At 41.1% G+C, this 22,379-nt stretch overlaps 2 protein-coding genes across 5 annotated transcripts in view; both read right to left on the bottom strand.

Annotated features, from left to right (window-relative positions):
- Positions 1–4,084: 4,084 nt before the first annotated feature.
- On the bottom strand, positions 4,085–7,200 carry LOC105878681 (disintegrin and metalloproteinase domain-containing protein 1b-like). Its single transcript, XM_012778367.3, has one exon. The coding sequence runs from the start codon at positions 7,108–7,110 to the stop codon at positions 4,723–4,725; it is 2,388 nt and encodes a 795-aa protein (XP_012633821.2). The 5' UTR covers positions 7,111–7,200; the 3' UTR covers positions 4,085–4,722.
- Positions 7,201–22,318: 15,118 nt separating this feature from the next.
- MAPKAPK5 (MAPK activated protein kinase 5) overlaps positions 22,319–22,379 on the bottom strand; it is a 26,756-nt gene continuing 26,695 nt past the window's right edge. For all 4 annotated transcript variants that reach the window (XM_020282933.2, XM_020282934.2, XM_075996567.1 and 1 more), the window contains one exon: positions 22,319–22,379. This exon is cut by the window's right edge and continues 387 nt beyond it. The gene's annotated coding sequence lies outside the window, so the exon portion shown is untranslated.

Genomic DNA, 22,379 nt, shown 5'->3' with positions numbered 1-22,379 from the left:
ATCCAAAAAAAAGAAACATGTAGGCCGGGCGCGGTGGCTCACACCTGTAATCCTAGCACTCTGGGAGGCCGAGGAGGGCGGATTGCTCAAGGTCAGGAGTTCGAAACCAGCCTGAGCAAGAGCGAGACCCCGTCTCTACTATAAATAGAAAGAAATTAATTGGCCAACTAATATATATATAGAAAAAACTAGCCGGGCATGGTGGCACATGCCTGTAGTCCCAGCTACTCGGGAGGCTGAGGCAGTAGGATCACTTGAACCCAGGAGTTTGAGGTTGCTGTGAGCTAGGCTGATGCCATGGCACTCATTCTAGCCGGGGCAAAGTGAGACACTGTCTCAAAAAAAAAAAAACAAGAAACATGTAGAATAGGATCCCATTTTGTAAAAGTATTTGTATTTGGGCTCTCTGAAAATAACAAGGATTATAATGTAGAAAATAGGAAATAATGATGCTTGATGTCAATACTTGAAGACTCCATAGGCCATGGTCTGCTGGGAGGGTTACCTTCCAGCATTCTTGTACCTCAGTCCTTTACATGGAATGTCTTAAACAAAGCCTAGTGCCCCAACTTCAAACTTTTCTCTCACCAAAATTCTTCCTTTACTGTGGTCAACATCACAGCAAACTCTATGAGGCATCCTCAAACTACGGCCCATGGGCCACATGCCGCCCACCGAGGACATTTATCCGGCCTGCCGGGTGTTTTTGTCGCCGCTGCCTGATCTGCTTAGCAGCCAACTTGTCCCAGGCCCACAGTGCGCATTCTCCAGTGGTCTGAGAGATAGTGAACTGGCTCCCTGTTTAAAAAGTTTGAGGACCCCTGCATCTGAATGTAACTTTGCCTCTATTGAAGACAACTCTGCTACAAATTGAGTCAAGCTGTGTAAATCCTATTCTCACTCACTCCAGTCAATAGGACTTGAGATTTACCTTTGCATAAATAAAATCTCACTGAAAGGTTCTCTCACAAATGAAGGCAAATTTTGCCTACACCTCTGACTAAACGAAAACTGCTGAGGCTTTCAAATGTCTACAATTTTAGTACATCATGTCACAAGCTTCAAAGACCCAGGATCTATCTCATAGGTACGGTCAAGATCAAAGTCTTTCTAGAGGCTTCCCAGCAACCTCTAGAAATATAAATATTTTCCATAATAAGATATGAGGTGGTTGAGTGTGCATATTTATTGGGGAGGGTTATGGAAGATTTTTTCCCCATTGCAGGGTAATTACCTGGAGCCATATTACATATACAATGGGCATGTGATAAAATACATCCAAAATATTGAAAGCTTTACATTTAGAAGCAGGGTGAAACTTATTTTACAGTTGTTTAGCATTTTGCATTTTCATTAGTGAAGGAAGATGGCTTTTTTTTTTCTTTTCAGAATACACTTCAGTGAGACTTTTGACATATAACAAAATAACAAAATTCTATTTAGTAATGAAGTTTAGGTAAACAAGAAGCTAAACTTTTTTCCTATCAATGTAACACTTTGTTTGCATTGTAGATAGAATTACATACATCTGAGGTTATGATGATGTGATCTGGGTTTTCAGATCACATTTTTTTTCAGATGAATTTTTTTTTTTTAATTATTTTTCCCTCTCACTGAGTCAAATGGAGTTTGACTCCAGGTTGGGGGGATATTCCATCAGGCATTCCTGAAGGGACAAGAAAATATGTCAGGTTGGGGCCAAGCTGAGACATGATAGATCCATGTCCCCTGGGGAAGAGCACGACCCCTGGACTCCAGAATCAATTAATATCTGCACCATCCCAATGTGTTGTCTTTTCCACATTGTAATTTTCCTTTGTTCCCCCATGTCTTGATTATCAATCTAGAACCTGGACTTGGCTGTGCTTTGGAGAAGTAGGGAAGGGCCTGGATTTCTGCTGGCCTGAGAGAGGATAAGAGTGGCCCAAAGAAGGCAGGTAAAGGATGGCAAGGATTTACCACTAGAGTCTCCCGGGGCAGCACCTCTCTGGTCACAAGGGACTACCAACACAGATTACTGGGACATGTAAATATTCCCCATAATCCCCCAAACACACTGGGGAGAGGAATCAGGAGAAAGAGTACACCTCCTACAGGCAGTCAAACATAGTGCAGAACAGACTGTTGTCATACTAGATTTACAGGGAACTCTGACTCTCCAACCTGGAGATTTAAGATCCCAAGTTACATGTATGTGCTTAGGCCTGCACATGTTAAAACTCATCCCTCCCTGCCATAGTCTGTCCTAATGGGCTTCAACTTTCTATGGCTAGAGTTTGGGGGTTTTTTTTGTTTGTTTGTTTGTTTGTTTTATATATATATATATTTTTTTTTTTTCCATCCTAGCTTGTCCTAAAGTTTGGGGTTTTATGAACATTTTACAACTAACTTCATGAGGTTTTCAAAATTAGCAATATTGCATCTGAGCAAGGTTTTGGTTGTACAATGGCTATCAACTGGCAAGAGGCATTCTGCCCAAGGCACAAATCTTGCCCCATTTTTAAGGTTAGATTTGGTTAAATCATGCACTTGGACAATGTTTATTGAGCATCTACAATGAGTTAGGCCCACAGAACTGAATAATGATGCAAACTTGCCACTCCAGGCTGTCAGGATATGGTAGAGGAAAAGACACTTTAATCTATAATGACTACACAATGCAGTTGGTTCATGATAGGGATCAGTATCCATTTGTAAGGCTTTGTTTCATTAGAGTCACTGAGGAAGAACCTGTGTTCCAGGAAATTAAGGTCATATCAATTGTCTTCCCTGTCACTTTGGGTTTTTTTAGCCAAAGAAAAGGCTCACGAGGCAATGGAGAATGTAGATTCAGTCATACATAGGGAAAGATACAGTTCTACCACTTACTAGCTAGCTCTAGAGCAAACTCTTTGGTCTTTGTTTCCTCATGTACAAGATGGAGCTTTCATTGGGAAGTTGGGAGGATTGAAATTAAGACAGTGAATGTGAGGCCGGGCGCGGTGGCTCACGCCTGTAATCCTAGCTCTCTGGAAGGCCGAGGCGGGCGGATTGCTCGAGGTCAGGAGTTCGAAACCAGCCTGAGCAAGAGCGAGACCCCGTCTCTACTATAAATAGAAAGAAGTTAATTGGCCAACTAATATATGTATATATATATAAAATTAGCCAGGCATGGTGGCGCATGCCTGTAGTCCCAGCTACTTGGGAGGCTGAGGCAGAAGGATTGCTTGAGCCAGGAGATTGAGGTTGCTGTGAGCTAGGCTGACGCCACGGCACTCACTCTAGCCTAGGCAACAAAGCGAGACTCTGTCTCAAAAAAAAAAAAAAGACAGTGAATGTGAAGTGTTTAACATGGTGCCTAGCACAGAATGAATAATGTTGTAACTATATTTTCTTTGTGCTTTTTCTTTTTATTTTAGCGAATTATGGGGGTACAAGTGTTAAGGTTATGTATATTGCCCATGCCCCCCCACCCCCTCAAGTCAGAGCTTCAAGCTGTGTCCATCCCCCAAATGTTGCACATCTTACTCATTGGGTTTGTATATACCCATCCCCTCCTCCCCCCTCCCACCTGCCCGACACCCAATACATGTTATTCCTATATCTCCACTTAAGTGTCGATCTGTTAATACCAATTTGCTGGTGAGTACATGTGGTGCTGCTTTGTGTTCTCTTCCCAGAGAATTAACTGCCACCTCCAGAGCTCTGTTACTTGTAGCAGAGAGGTTCTTTTTGAATGTCAGTCAAGAAGTTATTAATGTAAATAAGTTTTTTTAAACAATAGAAAATATTTTAATTTTATCCATGTACTCAGCACTGTGGTAGGTGCCCCTATACTGTTATAAAATCAGTATAAACAATTTCCTAACTCCAAGTGATATTCATTGGCCATGAGTTATCTGGGGGTGTGAAATTCATCCCAGGAAAATTATTAAAAAGGAACAAAAGCTGTTCTGGAAGAAAAAAAAAATGTTTCAGGTAAAAAAAGAGTATGGCTGTAGGAAGAACCTAGAAATACTGAGAAGTAAATTATTGAATATACATATATCATGTTAAACATCTTCCAGATTTACAAAGTGGGTGAATTCAATGCTGGTCTCTTCGCCAGAGGTAATCAGGGTCTTCTCCCTTACCAGATATATATATCTTCTTGCCCAGAGAGCCCCAGAACAAAGTGACCGCAATAACTATGCCACACAGAACCTGAAGAGATGTCTAATATGAATAGGGTTTTATTTATTTTTGGATTTAAAAACCCTTCCTTTCGTGAATGCACATTTATAGGGCAAGTTAGAATAATCAACCACATAAACAACTGTCCTCACATAAGTAGTTGTTTTTTAAAATGAAAATCCTAGTGGTAGTAATAAATTCAAGTATGTGTAGTTCTGCATGTCAGACAACTTAATGGAAGGTTGCATGTACTGAAAACCAGTTTCTAGTGACTGAAAAAATAGGCCCAAAGAGTTAAGGACATTAACATCCAATGATGCATTTTAAGAGTTGAATTAAATGTGAAAAAGCAAAAGATACTAAGACATTGAGTATATTAAATAAATATAAACTTAATTATTAAAGTGAATAATAAAAGTGGAGGAATTCCTCCTTCCACATTAGTATGTTTTCATAAACTTTACGGTCTCAGGCAGAGCCAATGGAGTCATCTGTTTCCACTTCACCTTTGCTTCACTGAACCTCTCATTCCCAATCAGTGCTTCAGGAGTTTTACATATTTGGCATCTCTTAGGCCTCCTCTTCTTCTCCTTCTCCTTCTTCCTCTTCTCCTTCTCCTTCTTCTTCTCCTGCTTCTTCTCCTTCTTCTTCTCCTGCCTCTTCTTCCACAGCAGGCTCTTCCGCAGCCTCTTCTGGCTGGACTTCTGGGGCCGGTGGTGGAGCCTCTGCTGGTGGTGGTGGAGGAGGAGGAGGAGGAGGAGGAGGAGCCTCTACAACTTTTGGTGGTGGTGGTTTATGAAGGCCCATGAGGCAAATAAGTATACCTAATAATAGGATTATAAAAAGTATGATGGCGAATAATATAATTACATCTGTAGTAGATTCTTCCTTTTTACTAGAGCTATCACTTTGAGTTGTGCCTTTTGTGGGTTTTACAGTTAGCTCACCAGGAGGGCCACTGTCCACACTACCCCCTGATCCTTCATTTTTGCAGTCAGGTGGAGCATACCCAAGTTCACAGTGACAGTGCTGTAAATCATTACAAATTCCTTTCTGATTACACGTTTTGTCTATAGAACAGGGCAAGTCGACTCCAGAATAATCTTTGCAAGAGCCATTCAGGCAGGCTTTGTGTTCAGCACAGTAAGTGCCAGGCAACACATGGCCTTCATCATGGATGTCAACATCGGTAAAGGCATCTAAGCTCCAGCACCATTCATCATCATGAAAGACCTGGACTATTGTACGATGGGATTGGGTTTTTGGTAACGAAGTAATACCTGTACATACAAGTTTCCCACACATTATATTTTCATTTTCACAACCAATATATTGGTCACCATTTAAACCACAGTTTCCAAACCGGTCCCCTTTTGAATTTATCCTCTTGTAACAGCTTTCTGATGCAGATTCTGCACCATCCCCATACAGGCTCTGGCACTGAATAGTAGGGTCCATACACATACCTCTAACACAAGCGTACATGTTATTACAAATTGAGCCATCTTGCATAATCCTGTCGTCAGGGCATGCGTTAGATGTACCATCACAATATTCTGGGAGGTCACATGGGTGCGCAACATCACGGCAAGCGCTTCCCTTCTCTTTAAATTGACATGAATCACAGCAGAGTCCTTCACTACACTTTGCATCTCCCTTCAGCTGACAGTTTGAGTCACAGCATGGGTGATTGTCACAATTAGAACCACAGTCACATTGCTCGGGTTCTTCCACCACACCATCTCCACAGTCTGGATTCCTACGCTTGCGGCCTTTGTGCCACGGCTTGTTAAATAGGCAGGCCCCTTTGTGTTCACGAAGGAAGCGGTAGAAATAGTCAGAACTGCAGTTGCTGAAGCCACTTTGTTTAGTGATATTTTCATGCATGAGGCAAAAGTGCTTATCCTTACACATGCAGGCCATGTGGTCATGCTGAATACCCAGGTTGTGCCCGAGCTCATGGACCATGAGCGCTGCAAACAGGAGGATATCTTCATGGTGGAAGGATTCAACGGCTGCTGCAAAACCACTTGAACAGGCACCATTGAGAAATGCCTGGCCCATACTCTCTCCAGGATGATGTCCAACGATCATGTGGGCAACATCATGCTTCACACGATGGAAGAGCTTCTCTCGTCTCCAGCTATTGAAGTTCCTGAGTGTAACCTGCAAGTCCACTGGGACCTCTATTAGATCCCCCTCAGTCCAAATCTCCATTCCAGCTAGCACCACCTCTGTGTTTATTCCCCTAGTGAAGCTGTTGGCCAGAGCAACAATGTCCACTACTCTCTGGACTGTCTCATTGATGTTACTGCCCCACATCTGGAACCGCTGGTTGTTGACCACAACAAACATCTCCACATACTTAGTGTGTGACCACAAGTAGGACAGTGCCTGTAGATGATGAGGCTTCCTGCTCCCTCGTTGCCAGCTGGTGGACACCACTTGACTGTCTTTGGAAGTGACACTACAGGAGACATGCGCTTGATGTGCCATGGTGTATAACACATGTTCAAACTGCTTTGAAGAGTCCACGGGCTCAATGCCATAAGACTTTTCCTCCTTAATCAGGATTCCCCTGAGGCCTGAACAGGTGTTGACAGAAACAAAAGACCCTGGCACTCCTTCTATGTAGCCTTCATAGTGACAGTCATGTGAAATGAAAGACAGTTCTTGCCTCAGGATGCCATCATGGTAACTGTAGACTGGAAAGTTATTCACAAAATGGTCTCTCTTCACCTTCAGGTGAACCAGGTGCTTCTGGCCTTGCATAAATAGCACATAGGATACCTTTTCTACATGGTCTTCACTTCCCTTGCCTGTCAGACTCTTTGGGATGACTATTTCATAGGAAGAGTAATATACCGATTCCATGTCACAGTATATGCTTGGGAGAAAAATCATCCCCAAGAGCAACATGTTCCCCCACTTGACATATGAAAGACCTTGGGCTGTCATGTTGAGAATCAAGTCTGAAGCACTCTCCTAGCCTCATACAAAACCACAAGGGGTTTCTGTACAGCAGATAGGAAGGAGGCAGAGTCTCTCTGAGGCTGTTGCTGACATGGCCCTAGTGAATCAGTTGATGATGCAGGCCTGTGTCCAGCAGCAGCAGCTCTTCCTGACACGTAGACCCTCAAACACAGGAACTAACCCCAGACTTATGCTGGCTGCATCAACAGTGTCCCCTGCCTACCTCCTAGAGTTAAAGCCTTCTATCTGAGTCTCTTCCTAGTCTTTCTAATTTCTCTGTTGTCCTTCCAATAGTTTCCCTTCTCTGCGATGACTTTCTATATCAGCTTCATTCCGGCATCTATTAACCTCCTTTTTACATAGCTGAAGGATATTTCATGAAGAAGGGCTACGAACTCTTATAATGTAGGACTGTAGTATGGGGGACAAAACAAAATCTCTATCTATGCCTTCCTTAACTTCCTCAACTGGACCTCATGGAACACCCCTCCCCCATCCCTGCAGTTGTCTGTTGCTCAGCTAACTCCAAACATTCCAGACAAGGGGGAGGGGACGGGATGTGGGGGGGGAGACACTTAGAGATATCTGTGGTGGCCACTCTCCATTGCCCATTTCCTCTCCTCTAAACCCCTTGCTCTGAGCACATAAACATCTTTACCCAGGGTGATCTTTTCGGCTCAGTGAGGTGTTTGTGTGTGTGTGTGTGTGTGTGTGTGTGTGTGTGTATGTACATCTCACCATCCAGTCTGTTAGATAAAGCAAGTGGTTTGCCTTGTGCCCCAGCATAGACCCTTATGGGCTGCTGCCCCATGGGGCAAGGGACAATAGTCCTCTTGTTTAACATCACCAAAATTTCTAAGTTTTATTATAACAATATCCAAAAGTGTATATGGAAGATGCCAACAGAGCAGACTCCTCTTATATGTGATTATCATGGGCACATTATTTGTAATCTTGGGACTATACCCTCTGAAGGATGGCCCTACATATTGGTATCCTAAGATTATGCCTGTTGAAAGCTAGGTATCCTAAAAGTCTCCCCTGTGTTAGAATATAATCTCTGTGTTTTCAGTGCCCACTTCTGTTTGTTCATGCTGGTACTCCCAGGCCTAGGTGAGCCCTTGCCCAAGAGCAGATGATCAAGAATTATTTTTTGGCCGGGCGCGGTGGCTCACGCCTGTAATCCTAGCTCTTGGGAGGCCGAGGCGGGCGGATTGCTCAAGGTCAGGAGTTCAAAACCAGCCTGAGCAAGAGCGAGACCCCGTCTCTACTAAAAATAGAAAGAAATTAATTGGCCAACTGATATATATATATATATAAAAAATTAGCCGGGCATGGTGGCTCATGCCTGTAGTCCCAGCTACTCGGGAGGCTGAGGCAGAAGGATTGCTCGAGCCCAGGAGTTTGAGGTTGCTGTGAGCTAGGCTGACGCCACGGCACTCACTCTAGCCTGGACAACAAAGCAAGACTCTGTCTCAAAAAAAAAAAGAATTATTTTTTGAATGAAGAAATGACTTCCAGGTACAGGTGGTCCAGTGTTTCATCTATTCTGTTTTATTTCTTTGTACTTGCTTCATGTCTGCCATGATGGCTGAAAATACCTTCAGAAAAACTCACATGCTACACCATGCTGATCATATTCATGATCTCCAGATTTACCTCCTACTGCATTTTGCTGGTCAGTTCACTCTCCTAATTTCTTCCTGCTTCCTAATTTCACTGAAAAAAAAATAGAAGCTACCACAAGAGCACTTCCACATATAGCCCCTGCATGAATCCTCCTGTATCTAAATTTTCCTTATATTATATTGGATGAATTGTTCATGGTGCTTCTAAGGCCAATCCTTTTACTTGTGTGTGGGGTCTCCTTCCATTTCAGTTTCCTATAAACTTCACTTGGATGGTGGTCCCTTCTCTCTTTTGCATCTTAGAAACCTAAGGTTTCCATTCAATCAACCTCCTTATAGTGCATATGCTACGCTAACTCCTCACCTTAATAAAACCATTCCTTTCAGCCCACTTCATTCCCCAGTAACCATTCAAATCCTGCCTCTGTTTTATAATGCATCTGTTTGATAAAGAGCACATATTTGCTTTCTCCATTCTTAAACCACTCATCTCTTTTTGACATTTTTTAAATAGTGCAATATAGCACATTCACATGAAAGTGCTTAAAACGCAATGTATGTTTCAGTGAATTACTGAAAATATAAAATAAGCACAACCCTGATCAAGTAACCGATACTTTCAACTCCACAAAAGCCACTCATTGCTCTTCCCAGTCACAGATCTCTTTCGTGAGAGGTAATCATGATCCTGTCTTTATGGCAACCACTTTCCATTTTTCTTTTTAGTTTCCCTTCTTAAATATGCATCTCAAAACAAGGTAATTTTCTTTTACCTGTCTTTCACCTTGATAGAAATACATATTAGCTCAATATTATATATACTTCTTTTATTACATGCTACACTAGTTTCTTCCATGTTACTACATGATTCCTTTATATTTCTATGCTGTGTACTAGGATTTCCTGTGAAATCGTCATTAATTACCATCTTTTATAGTTACTCTGAACTATTGGTCCTTTTCCTTGGATGGAGCTAATATGAATTGAGTGGCTGTTATTGTCCATGTGACCTATGCAAGTGTCTACTCCTAGAAGTAGAATTTCTAGGTCATAGGGTACATGAGACATCAACTTAAGTACAAAATGATGTGTTCTTTAAATTGGCATGTTGTTTTACATTCACAAAACAGTGTATGAGAGTTTTCAGAGCTCTACATCCTCAATACTTATTTGGAATGGTTACTCCTTTAACTTTTACCCCATCGTGTGTGAAATATGTCCTTGTGGCTATACTTTGCCTTTCTACTACTGAAGGTGAACATCATTACAAATGGTTATTGACCCATCCATTTTTAAGTTGGTTTGTTTTGTTTTGAGACAGAGTCTCACTCTGTTGCCTGGGCTAGAGTGCCATGGCATCAGCCTAGCTCACTGCAACCTCAAACTCCTGGGTTCAAGTGATCCTCCTGCCTCAGCTTCCCAAGTAGCTGGGACTACAGGCATGTGCTACCATGGCCGGCTAATTTTTTTCTATATATTTTTAGTTGTCTAGCTAACTTCTATTTTTAGTAGAGATGAGGTCTCACTCTTGCTTCAGACTGGTCTCGAACTCCTGAGCTCAAATGATCCGCCTGCCTCGGCCTCCCAGAGAGCTAGGATTACGGACGTGAGCCACCACGCCTGGCCCCATTTTTAAGTTTTTAATTTACAAGTAAAAAGTGTTTATGGTATACAACATGATGTTCTGATATATGTATACTTTGTGAAATAGCTAAAACAAGCTATTTAACATATGGATTACCTCATAAACATAATTTTTCTTTGTGGTGGGAACACTTAAAATCCACTCTTAGCAACTTTCAAGCATGCAGTCTGTTGTCATTAATTATAGTTACCATGATGTATAGTAGATCTCTTGAATTCCTTCCTCCTTTCTAACTGAAATTTTGTGTCCTTTGGCCAGTATCTCCTGAACCCCGCAACCCCATCCTCTGGTAACCACCATTTTACTCTCTTTTTTTATAGTTTGACCTTTTTACACTCCACATGTAAGTAAGATCATGTGGTATTTGTCTTTCTATGCCCAGCTTATTTCAGTTAACATAATGTCCTCCAGGTTGTTGAAAGTGACAGAATTTCCTTCTTTTTAAAGACTGAAGAGGGTTCCATTGTGTATACATACCACATTTTCTTTATCCATTCACCTGTTGATGGATGCCTAGGGTGATGCCATATCTTGGCTATTGTGAATAATAATGCTGCAGTGAATATGGGGATGCAGATATCTCTTTGACATACTGATTTCATATCCTTTGGATATATACCCAGTAGTAGGGTTGCTGGATCATGTGGTATTTCTATTTTTCATTTTTTGAGAAACCTACATATTGTGTTCCATAATGGCTGTACTAATTTATATTCCTGCCAACGGTATACAGAGGTTTCCTTTTCTCCACATCTCGCCAACACTTGTTATCTTTTGTCCTTTTGATAATAGCCATTCTAACAGGTGTCAGGTGATATGTTATTGTGGTTTTAATTTGCATGTCCCTGATAAGTGATGATAATGGAGCATTTTTATATATCTGTTGGCCATTTGTATGTCTTCTTTTGAGAAATGTTTATTCAGGTCTTTTGCCCATTTTTTAATTGGGTTATTTTCTTACTATTGAGTTGCTTGAGTTACTTTTATGTTTTAGATATTAACCCCTTATCAGATGTATGGTTTGCAAAGATATTCTCCCATTCCATAGGCTGTCTTTGTTGAGTGTTTCCTTTGCTGTGCAGAAGCTTTTTAGTTTAATGTAATCCCATTTCATTTCTCTACTTTTGCTTCTATTGCCTATGCCATATGGGTCATATTCCAAAAATCTTTGCCCAGACCAGTGTCGTGGTGCTTTCCCCTCTATATTTTCTTCTAGAAGTTTTATAGTTTCAGGTACATTTAAGTCTTTTTTTTTTTTTTTTTTTGAGACAGTCTCGCTTTGTTGCCCAGGCTAGAGTGAGTGCTGTGGCGTCAGCCTAGCTCACAGCAACCTCAAACTCATGGACTCAAGCAATCCTACTGCCTCAGCCTCCCAAGTGGCTGGGACTACAGGCATGTGTCACCATGCCTGGCTAATTTTTTCTATATATATTAGTTGGCCAATTAATTTCTTTCTATTTTTAGTAGAGATGGGGTCTCACTCTTGCTCAGGCTGGTATCGAACTCCTGACCTTGAGCAATCTTCCTGCCTCGGCCTCCCAGAGTGAGCACTCACACTCTTAGCATCCAAGAGAAGAAAAGAGCTCTTGGAGTGCTAAAGAAAGGTGTGTCAATTTTCCCTCTTAAGTTTGAGTTGTTTTATAAAACATTTTTAGATATTTAGATTGGTTATGAAAATGTCTAACGTAGTCAGTATGATCCAGAATTGTCAGCTCTTGTAATACCCATCAATGAAATTACCAGGCTCTTATTTTAGGTGTATTACTGTATAAATGTAAAAACTTCAGTGTAGACCCAAAATAGTTGGGGGATTTGATGTACTTATACAATTAGTGGCAACAGTTTTAGTTTTCCTGTAAAGAGATATTTCAATGTCTGTGGCTTCCCATAAATCAAATCATGACACATCAGTTACCTCAAAGTTGGGACTCATTTTCATCCTTAAAAACGAAGAATTAATTGGTAACTTTTTCCTTTATTTTAGCCTATTTATTTGTATTCTCTGTCTGAATTTACAAAGACCTAGTTTATCCATGGCAACATAAAGGATGGCTTTGGGTGGATAAAGGGTCAGTGGAGGGTATGAGGGAGAGCTTTTCCTCCTGTTCTTGGCACTGACACTATGCCTTTTTTATTTCAATTTTTCACATGAAATTGTCTGCACTTCACCTGGCTCATGATTATTAGATCCAGATCCACCGCCCCTATATCCACTGCCAGAAGAAATGCTGTGGTTTCAGAGGTTTTCCCCTTTTGTCTGTTACAAGGTTTTCTTTTGATTTCTCTTCTAGTGCATACCTCTGGAATTTGAGATTCTGAGAACGTCCCAAGCGTAAACATACTTCTCACTCTCAAAGTACCAATTGGAAATTTCAGTGAACAAAGAAGCATATATATACTCCCCTTTGCATAGAAAACAACCACTTGATGGTCTGGTTGAGATGGACTCCTCTACAGGTTCTACCTCACTTTCCATGAGTATCTCCAAGGATAGCTGATCCGTCCTCTGGAAAAGTTGAGAAAGGTATGATGGAGCAGTTTTCAGAGCCTCAGTAAGGCTGCAAGGGTTAAACTAAATAGGAGTCAGAAAGAATAAGGTCATTCCATGCGAACAAGACCATCATCATATCCTCAGAGTGGGGAAATGGATGTGATATGTAATGAGGACAGAGGCTCTTCCGTTAGACTTGCTGGTAGGAGGAAATACTTGTTTTCAGAAGCCATAGGAGATAATGGTTGGCGGTGGACAGGAGAGCCCAATTGTCACTGTCCTTCAATGTCACACTGAGGTTACATTTTCCACTCCAGATAATGGGAAAGCAATGGATGTTCCTGAACTCTTGACTGTAATGACAAATCTGTGTCTGGGGAATCTTAGGAAGGACTTTAGGGAGCCCAGTTAGATAGATAGTTCCGGCCATGAAACAGACATGAGGTGTCAAACACTTGACCTGTCATGATTCCACCTCTGATGTTTTCCTTTTCACATATTTTATTTATTTATTTATCTTGAGACAGAGTCTCACTCTGTTACTCAGGCTAGAGTGCTGTGGTGTCAGCCTAGCTCACAGCAACCTCAAACTCCTGGGCTCAAGCCTTCCTCTTGCCTCAGCCTCCTGAGTAGCTGGGATTACAGGCATGCACCACCATGCCCGGCTAATTTTTTCTCTATATTTTTAGTTGAACAATTAATTTCTTTCTATTTTTAGTAGAGACGGGGTCTCGCTCTTGCTCAGGCTGGTTTCGAACTCCTGACCTTTAGCAATCCACCCACCTCGGCCTCCCAGAGTGCTAGGATTATAGGCGTGAGCCACCACACTTGGCCCTTTTCACATATTTTAAATGAATTCATCCCAACCCTTTGGTTATCGTCTTATATTTGATTCTGGCATAACCTCCTGTTTTAAGACTCCCACAAATGCATTAAACACCATAAGTGGTATATGGTTCCTTTTTTCCTATTGCTTAGCTCAAATTTTGACACCTGGGTGTCTAGTGGTTAGGATTAAAAAATATATATTTTAGTGTAATGTCCAAAACCAATGTGAATATTAAAGGCACAGTACCTTGTCTACTCATTCTTAAAGGTTGTTGGCCCTTAGTTTTGAGAAAACATCTCAGTGAGCATATTGGCCCAAAGGCAGTATCAAAATTGTGTTGTATAATTAGGTTTGTAAACATAAGAAGGTAATTTATTTTTGGAAACTAATGGAAGACTTTTAACTCCATATTGCACAGAATAGCAGATAATAGATCATGATCTGTGAGGCCATGATAATGTCATCTGGGTTTAAAGTAAATTTTTATTTTTCCTTCAACTGAGCCCCAGGGAATGGAATGGAATGGAGTTTGACTCCAGGTTGTAGAGACATTACACCAGGCATTCGTAAAGTGACAAGAAAAGATGTCAGGTTGGGGCCAAGACAGATGGCCATTCCATGTCCTCTAGGGCATGACCCCTGGACTTCAAGCACATTGATACATGCAGCATCCAAATGTGTTTACTTTACGACATTGTAATTTCCCTTTGTTTCCCCAACATCTGGATAGAAATGCAGAGCCTGGACTTGGCTGTGCTTTGGGGAACTAAAGGAAGGGCCTGGGTCTCCACTGCCCTGGGGCAGCAGAGAGAAGACAAGAGTGGCCCAGAGAAGGCAGTTAATAGATGGTAATTAGTCATCACTAGGGTCTCTTGGGGCAGCTCCAGATGAGTTGCATGTGAATTCCAGCACTGTTGTACTGTTATTGGAAGGTATGAGTGTTCCTCAGAAGCCCCAAATATGAGCAGAGGCAAAAGAGTGCGCCCCCTAGGGGTAGTCACATACCCTATGGAATGCTGCCCCTTGAACCCTGGAGATTTCAGGCCTTCCCTTATCTTCTTTATCCTGCCCATACTAAAAATGGTCACTGCCCTGCAGTAGTCTATCCTAATAAGCCTGACCTTCATTAGAGCTTGGGGTTTCTATACAGTTTAGGATTCACATGAGAGTTAGTATGTCCAGTTTCCTAACACCATTTCTGACAACATCCTTTCAATCACCTGTCCTAATCTTTGTTTCCTGTCTTAAACATTGTCTTGTAACCCTGATAGTCAAATCAGTCATAAGGACAAGGAACTAAAATTGATAAATCTATACAAAACTTCCTTATTTGCTAAATTTTGTAGCTTTTTATCAAATATTGTGAGATCCTGAAATGGCTTTATTGGTTGATTCCCAATTATCTTCCTGCCTTTTGGTACTTAAGGAACTCCATTAAATCAGCAAAGAATAATTACCCTATACTTAAACTATAATTCCCTTATCCTTGATATTTTAAATATGAGATGCTTATTAGCTTTTATTATAGTCACCATCATGTCCAGTAAGAAAGGTTACCCTTTCTGTAACTCCCCACTTCTCCACTGCAGTGCTTCTCAGCAGATATCCTCCACATTTTTTCAAAAGTCTTTAATACAAGTTTACATTTGGAGACCTTTAGTTACCCACCAACACCATACTTTCTCACCTGGATTTGATTACCAGAATCAATCGTGAGCACTTGTGTTCTGATTTTCATAATTTACTTATAGTTGTGCAGCTGTAACTGATGGCTTCATTTTGGATTTTGCTCTGAAGTTTAGTTTGGTTTGACCCATAGTAACTAACATAAGTTTCTTGAAAGCAGACAGCAGGTCTTATTCTTCTGTTTGCTCTTTTCTGCTGACATAGAGTGGGCAGGCAAGAGGGACTCAGCAAGTGTACCCAGGGGACTGATCTTCAGGAACTTCCCTAAAAGTAGAACATTCACTCAGCTGGTGGCAGTATTGCACCTGAGAAAGATTTTGGATTTGCCATGCCTAGGGACTAGCAACCACTATATTTTAAGGTTGATTCTGGTAAAATCATTAACTTGGTCGACATATTTTTTTTTTTTTGAGACAGAGTCTCATTTTGTTGCCTGGGCTAGAGTGCCATGGCATCAGCCCAGCTCACAGCAACCTCAAACTCTGGGCTCAAGCGATCCTTCTGCCTCAGCCTCCCAAGTTGCTGGGACTACAGGCATGTGCCACCATGCCCGGCTAATTTTTTTCTATATATTTTTAGTTGTCCAAGTAATTTCTTTCTATTTTTAGTAGAGACGGGGTCTCGATCTTGCTCGGGCTGGTCTTGAACTCCTGAGCTCAAACAATCCACCCGCCTCGGCCTTCCAGAGTGCTAGGATTACAGGTGTGAGCCACCATGCCCAGCCCTGGTCAACACTTACTGAGTATTTACAATAAGCAGTGCCCTCAGAGCTAAATAAGATGTCAGTCTGCCACTCCATGCTATCAGGATGTGGTAGGGGAAAATACACTTTAATCCATAATGACTACACAATGCAGTTGGTTCATGATAAAGGTCAGTATTCATTTGTAAGGCTTCATTTCATTAAAAGTCACTGAGGGCCGGGCGCGGTGGCTCACGCCTGTAATCCTAGCTCTCTGGGAGGCCGAGGCGGGCGGATTGCTCGAGGTCGGGAGTTCGAAACCAGCCTGAGCAAGAGCGAGACCCCGTCTCTACTATAAATAGAAAGAAACTAATTGGCCAACTAATATATACAGAAAAAATTAGCCGGGCATGGTGGCTCATGCCTGTAGTCCCAGCTACTTGGGAGGCTGAGACAGAAGGATCGCTTGAGCCCAGGAGTTTGAGGTTGCTGTGAGCTAGGCTGACGCCACGGCACTCACTCTAGCCTAGGCAACAAAGTGAGACTCTGTCTCAAAAAAAAAAAAAAAAAAAAAGTCACTGAGGAAGAAGCTGTGTTCTGGAGAATTAAGAACATACCAGATGTCATCCCTGTCACTTTTTTTTTTTACTGAAGGTAAAGGCTTATGAGGCAGTGGAGAATGTAGATTCAGTAAGACTTGGGGACAGATGCAGTTCTACTACTTACTAGCTAGCTCTAGATCAAACTCTTTGGTCTCTGTTTCCTCATGTACAAGATGCAGGTTTCATTGGGAAGTTGGGAGGATTGAATTAAGACAGTGAATGTAAAGTGTTTAACATGGTGCTTGGCATGGAATATTATTATACTTGCTCTGTTCTTCACAGAGAAATTACTACCACATTGGAATTTCTGTTACTTGTATTAGAGATGTTCCTATCAGTAGACAGAATATCAACTTCAATGGAAATAGTAAGACAAAAAAGTCAAATGAAAAAACAAATACTTCAAATAAGAATTCAGCATTGTGCAAGAGCCCCTCTTGCCTGGGTTGCCTTCCCCACATACCCAGACCTCTTGGTATGAGACCTTTCTGGATCAGATCTAGCCCCTTCTAGGGAGCCCCAAAGTAAAGGATCCCAAGTACTAGGCTTCATGGAGTCTAGAGTGATGCTTCCTCTGAAACATAAGCGTTTTATTTATTTAAAATCACCTATATTTCATGAATAGAAATTGACAGGGCAAATTAGAATACTCAATTACATAAATAATGTTCCTAACCTAATAGGTAAGTATAACTGGGATGAATAACCCAGTGATAGCAATATAGGCACAGATAATAGATAATATATATCAAATAAAGTAGATGGAAGATTGTATGCCCTGCGGAACAATTTTGGGTGACTCAAAAATTGGCCTTATTGAAATAAGACATTGATAGCAATGTTCCATGAGAGGAGCTTAAAGTGTTTCATGAAATGTGAAAAAGCAAAAGTATAGGATATTTTATGTATGATTTTACATATGGAATTGTAACCAATTTACTAAAATGAATACTGGAAAGTGGAAAGAATCCCTCTTCCTACATTTGTATGTTTCTATAGACTAGATTTCCCAGTCAGAGCCACTGTAGACATCAGTTCTCACTTCACATTTGCTTCTGAGCTGCTTATTCCCACTTAGTGCTTGAGGGGTTTAATATATTTTATTTGGCTTCATCCTCCACTAGATTTCTCTTTGGTTTTTTCCTGTCCTTTAGTTGCTTCCTCTTTGGGTGCAGGCTCTTCTGGGACCTCTGGTGGTTGGGCCTGCTCGTGGTGGGCCTGCTCTGGTGGTGGGCCGGCTCTGGTGGTGGGGCTGGCTCTGGTAGGGGAACCTCCTTTGGTCAGGGGGCCTTTTCTGCTGGGGACACTTCCTCTGCTGATGGTATCTCATCTTCTGTGGTCAGTAGTGATTCCAAGGATTCCTCTAATGACTCATTTTCTTTATGCTGTACTGCCTGCACTGCACACATGAGGTTGGCAGTTGTAAGTAGACTGCATAGTAGTATTGGAAGAAGTGTAGGGACTGTGAGCACTATTTTTTTAAAGTTTATGTCTTTATCCTTATTTCTAACATGACTGCTACTTAGATTTTTCTTTTCTTTTTTTTTGAGTCAAGAGTCTCACTCTGTCAACCGGGCTAGAGTGCCATGGTGTCAGCCTAGCTCACAGCAACCTCAATCTCCTGGGCTCAAGTAATCCTTCTGCCTCAGCCTCCCGAGTAGCTGGAACTACAGGCATGCGCCACCATGCCTGGCTAATTTTTTCTATATATATTAGTTGGCCAATTAATTTCTTTCTATTTATAGTAGAGACGGGGTCTCGCTCTTGCTCAGGCTGGTTTCGAACTCTTGACCTTGAGCAATCTGCCCGCCTCGGCCTCCCAGAGTCCTAGGATTACAGGCGTGAGCCACCGCGCCCGGCCATTTTGTAAAATTTATTTCTTTATATTCCTTTTTTCCTAAAACACAGATCTGTAAACAGTACAAATTTAAAAGGAAAAAGAAATCCTATCTACCCCTTCCTTCTCCAGTCAGTTATTTTCTACTGCAGTCTAAGATGAACAAAAATAAAACTCTACATGTTTTATCTTGCATAAAAATAACTTTATATTAAGTAGAATATTTATAACATAAAACCTTTAAAATAAGACTTATGACACAGGTAATACTCAAAAATGGAGAACTGCCCTAACTAACTCAGAAAGGAATAGTATGGCACCATAAGATCTTAAATATTAGCATGAGCAGATCAACTCATTAACTATCCCCAATTAATAATATTTAATTCCTAATACAGATGATAAAATATATCATTAACATCTGGCAAGAAAATTCAGTTATGTATCAAACCCATTAAGAAATTTATAGCAGTGAAGGTGAAATTATTTCTAGATGGATTTCTGTTGTATTTTATGTAAGAGCAAAGCCCCTTAAAAGTATGTATTTTAGAAACTATTACAGATTTCATGTGGTTTCCCTGTGTTTTAACCAAAACAGGCAGGGCAAATTAGGTTAAGTCATTTGGTGGAATAAAAAAATTAAGAATCAATAATGGAAGAACACCCTAGTGTTTGAATAAATAAAAATATAATTAAAATGAAATCTCCAATTTTCAAATTGAAACACATTTTCTTCTGTAAATATATGCACGCACACATACTTGCACACAAGATGTGATTTAAATCTTTTGACTTCTTTGACCAGCAGTTACCTACTATTCAACTTATTCTTTCTCAATTGACCAACAGTTACCTACTGTTCAACTTATTCTTACTCAAATGAACACAAGCAACATGAACTCTTTAGAAAGCAATTCTTCCTAGCTATGTTTAAAACGATACATTTCTGAAAGGCATCATCCTATGTTCATACAGTAAGTATATCAGCCAGAAAGATACACAAGTTGTACTATATCAAGCAGACTCATAACTGTAGAAAAGCCTCAAGATATTTGAGTGACAAGTAATGGTTTAATAAGCAGAGAGTTAGTAAATCATGTAGGAGAACTGAAGACTATAACCTGCTGCTTTACAAGAACAGTTCTTTTTTTTTGAGACAAGGTCTCACTTTGTTGCCCAGGCTAGAGTGAGTGCCGTGGCGTCAGCCTAGCTCACAGCAACCTCAATCTCCTGGGCTCAAGCGATCCTACTGCCTTAGCCTCCCGAGTAGCTGGGACTACACGCATGCGCCACCATGCCCGGCTAATTTTTTTTTGTATATATATTTTTAGTTGGTCAATTAATTTTTTTCTATTTTCGTAGAGACAGGGTCTCGCTCAGGCTGGTTTTGAACTCCTGACCTCGAGCAATCCACCCTCAGCCACCCGGAGTGCTAAGATTACAGGCTTGCGCCACCACGCCCGGCCAAGAACAGTTCTTATAGTGTTAAGTTTCCATAGGTTAGAGAGGCCATAGAACACAAGGAAGATATGGTTTCACTTCCAGTTATGTGGTAAATTTTGCTTTATTAGCAAACCTGACTGGTATGTTAAAGCAGAATTTACTACTGGCCTAGAAATACACAAACAAAACTCCACTTTGAAAACCAAGCAGTGCTAGGTCCCTTGGCAAGGAGCTCTGTCCAGAGCAGGACCCACTTTTAAATTACAACAGCTGAGGCATCCTCCAGAGTATTTACAAACTTCCAGCATGGTGCTCACTTGGACATGTCTGGACACAACATTCATTTTAGGGACTGGATGAACACAGGCAACTGATGCTCAGAGTAAAAGGAAATACCATTTTAGATATCTAAAATTCAACACACACTAAAGGGGGGAAAAAGTCATCCTGAGCCTTTAGAAGATACCCAAATAACAAATTTGAGAAGTTAATGGTAGACTGGGTAAGCTGGAAGGTTCCTCTAATGAAAAAGAAGTATAAGAAAGGTATTACTGACTTTCTCCATGGAAGACTGAACCTCTGCCCTAAGACAGGAAAACTACAGTTGTTCAGATAATACAAAAAGAAGTACAGAGTTTTTGCTAAATGCAAGCAGTGATCTACAAGATTGTATTTCTCTGAAAAACAGAATAGGCCCTTAATTCAACTCTCAGCTAAGTTTTCTGGTCAGTAAATTTAAAACATTTTGTTTTTCTCTGCTGCCTCTCTTAGATTTTGGCATCATGAAAAGTTGAATTCTGCTTACAGGGTATCCATTTATAACAGTTATCAGTCACCTAAGGTTAGTGAACCCTACCTCAAAAAATATGCTGAATTACAACTTCTCCAAGATAAAAGGGAAGCAATGTAAAAGTAATTCTTAAAAGACATTTTATGTTTTTATCATATATTCCCAGTCAGTCACACACATAGAGCATACAAGCTAAATGTCACCCTGAAGACATACTCAGCATAGTGGAAGAGTAAGAAAATATTAGTTAGTTCTGTGGGATAGATTTTGATCAGAGAATGTGATAGGATAAAATTGAATGACAGAGATTCCTAATCCTCTTACTTGGCTGTGTGACTTGGGGTGTGCCTGTCAGCTCTTCTATTTACCAACACAAGTACTCACCAAAAACTGCTTGGGGGAAACAAACAAACCCAGTTTGTTATGGAAGTCCATATGCACAACAGAAAAATAGAAAGGTAACCAAGCCTTATTTTTTATTCACACAGCTGCTCTCTGGGCTAGAACCTGCTTCCTAAAAATGAAGGTTACCGAACAAAATAAATGAAGCCCAGGGCTTGCCAACATGAAACCCAGGCGGAAACATTACAAAGAAAAAGGGCAGCTTTAAGGTAAAAAAAAAAAAAAGGATCATCTTACATGCTAGTAGTCCAATAGTCCTGTTTAAATTACATAAATTACATAAATAACTTTCTCAGAAAAATCATCCCGAAAAGAGGGCCAGAGATACAGGGAAAGGAATTAAGATGCATTGGAGATGGGATGAGGGTTGCAAGGGAGGGGAGAGGACAAAGTGGGACCTTAAGGAAGGGGAAAGGGAACCTCAGGTTAAATACGTAAATAATAAAACCAAAAGAGAATTCCGTTAGATTTAAGAAACACACCACGGCTGGGTGCAGTCAGACTACAGTTCTGGGAATAAGTCTAAATTGTACTCACACAAATTTAAGTTGAATGGAGTTGGCAAATAAAACCTTGGATTGGGCCGGGCGTGGTGGCTCATGCCTATAATCCTAGCACTCTGGGAGGCTGAGGCGGGCGGATTGCTCGAGGTCAGGAGTTCGAAACCAGCCTGAGCAAGAGTGAGACCCCATCTCTACTATAAAATAGAAAGAAATTAATTGGCCAACTAATATATATATATAGAAAAAATTAGCTGGGCATGGTGGCACATCGCTGTAGTCCCAGCTACTCGGGAGGCTGAGGCAGTAGGATTGCTTGAGCCCAGGAGTTTGAGGTTGCTGTGAGCTAGGCTGACGCCACGGCACTCATTCTAGCCTGGGAAACAAAGTGAGACTCTGTCTCAAAAAAAAAAAGAAACACACCAATACCTGTTTAACAAATATGACAAAAAGGAAATGTTCCCACTCTAGGGAATTAGAGGCAAGAGAAATGAGGACTCAGCACTCTCTTCTATCATGGGAGTTGGCGCCCCAAGCCCAAGTGTGCTTCCTGTGAGTTTCAGCAATGCAGTATGCAATGATTGATCCACAAAAATTTCTTGACAACCAGAGCTAATCTACCAATGGTACAGAAAATAAATATACAGGGCAACTGAAACCAGATTCATCTGTTTACTAAGCAGAAAGGTCAGTAGAGTTGGTCCTTTACCTCTTTTAAG

This window comes from Microcebus murinus, chromosome 22 (assembly GCF_040939455.1).
Source record: "Microcebus murinus isolate Inina chromosome 22, M.murinus_Inina_mat1.0, whole genome shotgun sequence".
Taxonomy (NCBI): Eukaryota; Metazoa; Chordata; class Mammalia; order Primates; family Cheirogaleidae; genus Microcebus; species Microcebus murinus.
This window is presented reverse-complemented; position numbering and strand designations above follow the sequence as displayed.